We start from the raw sequence: 5,406 nt of genomic DNA on the forward strand, positions 1-5,406 counted from the left end.
ATTTAAACCCAGAACTCTAATGAAGCTGTGATTCCTAGCACCAAGTCCTTAGACTGGGGTTTGCTGTATACCGGCTGAAATGTGAGTGTGTGGTTCTTTGTTGTCATGGGATAAAGTCGAGAAGTCGCACAATGATTACTTCCTTTCTCTTTAGAGAAAAGTTGGAATACTCTGGGTAGTTTTAAGTTCTGGCCTTCTACAGAGGAGCAGAAGGCCACAGAGTTTTCTAGGTAAGACCTTGCTTTGTGCACACACTACCTTCAGGTAGTGTGTAGTGGCATTTGGAACTCATAAGACAACTGTTCCCCATCCTTAGCACCTCCTTGTCACATCAGCTGCTGACATTTTTAGTAGGGTTTTTTTAGATCAGCAGGCCTAAAAAAGGTTTCATAGATGCCTATCCCTTAGCCTTCACTTCACAGTTAGTCAGTGGGAGACACTGGAGGACTTTTATTCTAAGCCTCATTTCTATTTTCCTGACAGTAGGTTTTACCAGTCAGTCCTAGTGTCTTAAGGTAACTACCCCTCCCGTTGTCATTAACTGAAGATGAACAGACTTGCAGGCTTCTTGTGAGAGCTTCCAATGCCCTGCAGGTCGATGTGGTGGGCAGTCCTTAACATTGGGCCTCAGAAGCAGGGCTGGACTCCAGGCGCTTGCGCAGGTGGCTGGCAAACTCGATCTGGGTCTGCGATAAGACCTGGTTGATGATGGTCTTCGGCAGCCACCCCTGGGGTAGAGACAAGAGTGTTGGGATCCTGGGCTCAGTTCTGTACCCCACATAGGCAGGGGTACTTCAAAGTTGGTCTTATTGGTTAAGGGTACAGCCTTTGCTACCCTATTGTTAAAGATAGATTCCCAGTGTGATCCCAAGACATCTGTGTCACCTGAAAGGTAAGAATCATTACCTACTGGGCCTAGGATCACCTCTTTTTAAATGGTCATAAATATACATAAAACTGATTAAAAAAAAGATTTATTATGTACACAATGTTCTGCCTATGTGTATGCCTGCACACCAGAAGGGGTCACCAGACCCCATTATAGATGGTTGAGAGCCACCATGTTGTTGCTGGGAATTGAACTCAAGATCTCTTAACCTCTAAGCCATCTCTCCAGCCCATAAAACTGATTTTTTAAAAAGCATTTTACTATGTTAGCTCAGACTATCTTGGAATCTCAAATGTGTGATCTTCCTACTTCTGTGCTCAAGTACTGAAATTTATGACACTACACCCAGCTTTTTAGATGAGCTTTTGCAAGCGTCCACGGTGGCAGACTAGCAGGTCCATTGCCTATCCAACAGCCCTGAGACTATCAAATGCAAGAGAAAGGCTGGCAAGATGGCAGAGGGTCAGAGTTCCTGCCTGACAGTCTGAGTTAAGTTCCTGGGACCCAAAAGGAGGAAAAGACCCAAGTCACCAGTCCTCTGACTTCCACATTGCTGTGACACGTGAACACCTACGTTCACATGTACACAACAACAAAGTATTTTAAAAAGTCGAGAACAAACTCAAGAAGCGTCTCCTCTGTGTTGGGGGACGAGAGCATATTTTTGTTACTGCTTCCTACTCCCAGGCCCTCTCCCGTGCCTCTCACCTTGAGGTCAATACTGAGCAGCCAAGTGAGTTTGGTCTTTGAAGGACTTCCGGCCAGTGGATGAAGCACCATACAGGTGGGGCCATGTTCAGCTCTGGCAGACAAAGAGAGTTCAGACAGGACAAGTGAGAATTCTTAGGCTGTGTACTTACATCCTTGAATTTTAACAGTTGGCATGGGTACTAGCTCTTCAGAACCCTCTGGTGTGGCTGAAGGCCTTAAGCTGGGCCACCATTGTTAGACCTCAAAGAAGCCTGCTCCTAGCTTTGCAAAATTATTAGGACTCTTAGTTCCTGGGAGGGTAGAGCAGACCACCTGGCCATGGGGGCTACACTGGCCATTACTTTCTTATTAAAGCTGAGAGTGGGGTAAGGACTGTTTTTTTTTTTTTTTTTTTTTTTTTTGGAGGTGGGAATCAGGATTATGACTGTACAGTTTGGAGACCACTGCCAGTTTTACCTGATGACACCGCTTTGCTCGGGCATCTCCCCAAAGTGTGTGGCCATGCCTGCCAGCACACAGGTAGAACCTCTGCGCTTGGTACAGCGGACGCTCACAAAGTCTCGGGGCCCCACCAGGTTGCCTGCTGCTGCTGCAGCCAGCTCATGGGTGATGACTGTGTCTTTTCCAATCTTCTGTAGGACCTAACAGAGAGTTGGAGTTAGGACTCAGCCAGTGGTAGGCTAAACACCCATAGTTCAGGACTGCATTCGCTTGGTTCCCACACTTGGGTTCTCGTCACCTTGATCTCCTTGACATTTGGGTTCCATTCTCCCATGGCCTCCATGCGGTCCACAAGTTCTTCATAGAGTCTGTCCATGGGCTGGTCTACCACCACCTCCAATCGGAACACCTTGCCCACATCTGGCACCACCTTACTTAGTACTTCATCCCCATTCTCCTGTTAGGAATAAAAGAAAGCCATGGGGTTATGGTTAGAGAAAACGATTCCTTGCTTAGGTTCTAGACAATACTAGGAAAGGGGACAGCAGGTCTGTGAAGAACATTAGGGTATCCAGATCATGACCTACTGTCCTGATAATCCAGTAGGTAGACACTGTAGCCACAAACCTTATACTTCCATCGGAAGAGATACTGCGCCTTTTTTTTTTTTTTAAGATTTATTTATTATCTGTGAGTACACTGTAGCTGTTCAGACACACCAAAAGAGGGCATCAGATCCCATTATAAGATGGTTGTGAGCCACCATGTGGTTGCTGGAAATTGATCTCAGGACCTCTGGAAGAGCAATCATTGCTCTTAACCGCTGAGCCATCTCTCCAGCCCTTGCCTTTTGTTTTGATGCATGTTGGTCGCATGGGCAGGTTCAACTGAAATAGCCCATAATATATGTCACTTTAGAAGAACCTGGGGCCAGAAAGTTTCAGGGATTTGCTCAGGGATGCTTAGCAAATAGAGTCTATTAGTATATTAGATCCTGTTAGTCTATTTCCAGTACTATAAGAGCTTGAGCAACAAGATGTTTCATCTGAACTTTGGGTATTGGACAGTGTAAACTTTTGTTGAAGATAAGGCCACCAAAGTAGATCTAATAATAGAGCTACTGGTTTTAACATAGGTTTTGCTTCTGTGTGTCAGGACGAGATCATATTAGACACTGAGCTCATACTGCCACAGTAGTTGAGAAGTACAGAATGCACAGTACAGAATGCACTCTAGCATGATAGTTCTTGTAATGGTGGGTGGTATGTCCTCTAATACGTGTGGGTTACTGAATGACTGCACTGCTTTCTGAGGGGAGTTAAAAAATAGGGATAACGTTTCTTAATGCGGTCTTATGGAGGAAGGGTTATCTGAGGACATACTTCTTGTTTGCGTGTTATGAGTAAGGATCTTGCTATGTGGTCCTGGCTGAGCTGGAACTTGCTACATAAACCAGGCTAGCCATATACTCCCAGAGAGCCACATACCTCAGTCTCCTGAATGCTTAGATTAAAAGGAATGCACCCTCACCTCTATCTGATGATATTGAGAGTTCTCCAGAGTAAAACTACTTGACTGTTTATCAATTGTGAATGCAGTAGAAATCCCAGCAGGCCTTGGGCATGGTAGTGGGATAATCAGTAATTGCAGGTTTTCCATAGCTGCCTTTACTTACCTGCTGGCTTTCCTTCTTCCAGCCTTCCTGGTTGTTGAGTATGCCCAAGGCCTTTTGCATAGCCATCTCTCCCTGCTGGATGTAGGACAGCTCCTGGTCACTGTAGAGTGTTGCTTCCAGTTGAGAACCTGTATTCATAGCCAAGGAAAGAAAGAAAAAAAAAACACAGCTCTCATCCCTTTACCCTCTGAATGTGTTCAATCCTCTGAATAGATGAGATCAAAGCCATAGGGTCCTGCCTGCAAGTCAAGGTAGACACAGGAGTTGGCAGGGGACCAGATTCATGAGCAACATTTGCACCTTAAGACCCATCACTGGCAGAAGCTCAGAAAGCCCCAATATTTACCAAGCAGAGAGCTCCGACGCCGAACCTGACCCATCCACCCAGGACTGGGGTCCCTTAGTGCTCTCCAGTTCAGCTCTTGGCCAATGGCCAGCACAGCTTGTTGCCTCAGTCCTGCAGGAAGGGAAGGAAACTTATCAAGGAGCTAGAAAATCCCTGAGAGAGGAGTCATTCTGTCTACTCACCACATTTTGAGCAAACTGGCTCAGAAACAGATCCCAGCAGGGACCCCAACTACAGCCACATTTCTTAACTCAAAGTTCAGTGTTAAACTTCCTTTAGCATTTCCAGGGCCCAGAAATCGTTTCCATCTTGAAAAATAGGGGTGGGCTGGTCAGACCTCGCCCTTCTTGGTAATTAACAACAACCTGGGCCTGCTGTTAACTAGAAAAAGGCTGCTTGGATAGCAAATAGGATACAGTCTGTCTCCTGAGGGTTGCCTCACTAGCAAGGTCTGCCTCTTGGCTCTCCAGTGACGAGAGTCACCCCACTATCCTTTATGCTGTACTTCTGCCCAGCTTTCTTTCCTGTTTATCTTCTTCCCAGACAATGCCTCAGACTTGCTTCTTAGAGTGAAGGCTAGCTTCTGTATTTCTCAACTACTGTGGCAAAGACTTGCCTGGGACCTTTGGTATAGACTCAGTCCAGTCCTGAAGGAAGGTAACATCAGTACTGGTTCTAGAACAACTAAGGCCTTAGAGTACAAGCTAGAAATTACAGAATTTGGGTGAGATATGGCACCTTAGTAACCATGGCAGTTTTTTAGGTGAAAATCTGAGGTCCAGAGAAGAAAAGCTTTACTCGGGCTCTCCCAGTTAAGAGGCACAGCTGGTACCAAAGCCTGGGTGGCCATCCCTCACCCAAGATCTTTCCCACAAAACTGTTGCCTAGAGGCTCTTGGCTCTCATGCCCCGAGACTCACCTTTCATGTTCCGCATATGTCTATAGGAGCTTCCAGCACACAGCTTGAACGTAGCTAGTAACATGCTTTCTTCACAGATACGGCAGTGCTACAGTTGCTGCTGCTCTCAAGGACTTGTTCTTCCTGAGCCTTTCAAGGTTCTGAGTTCTGCAGCTGTGGCTCAGATCAAGCGCTCTGCCTTAAATGCTTCCAGCGGAAGGCTGTGCATCATCACTTGAGATAAAAAAAAGCCATCAGTCATTGTGCAGAGGGTCAAGGATGGAATGATTGCCTCATACTGCAGTGCTGGCCGAGGTGGGAGGGGGCTGACTGCGTAAAGGGAATAGAGCAGACCAGACTCCACAGGTAGGGAAAACCAGTAGTCACCGATGGGGCTGAGGGTATATAACTTCTCCAAAGTTTTAGATATAGACTTCAAGTTCTGG

At 46.3% G+C, this 5,406-nt stretch overlaps 1 protein-coding gene across 1 annotated transcript; it reads right to left on the reverse strand.

Annotated features, from left to right (window-relative positions):
* Positions 1–614: 614 nt before the first annotated feature.
* STAR (steroidogenic acute regulatory protein) lies at positions 615–5,045 on the reverse strand (the record flags this gene model as incomplete). The annotated part of the gene is made up of 7 exons (XM_080928509.1): positions 615–728; positions 1,598–1,691; positions 2,057–2,241; positions 2,340–2,498; positions 3,717–3,844; positions 4,063–4,173; positions 4,982–5,045. 7 exons carry the CDS (start codon positions 5,043–5,045, stop codon positions 615–617), a joined length of 855 nt encoding a protein of 284 aa, XP_080784635.1.
* Positions 5,046–5,406: the final 361 nt, after the last annotated feature.

The sequence above is a fragment of the Micromys minutus genome (genome assembly GCF_963924665.1).
Source record: "Micromys minutus genome assembly, chromosome: 14".
NCBI lineage: Eukaryota > Metazoa > Chordata > Mammalia > Rodentia > Muridae > Micromys > Micromys minutus.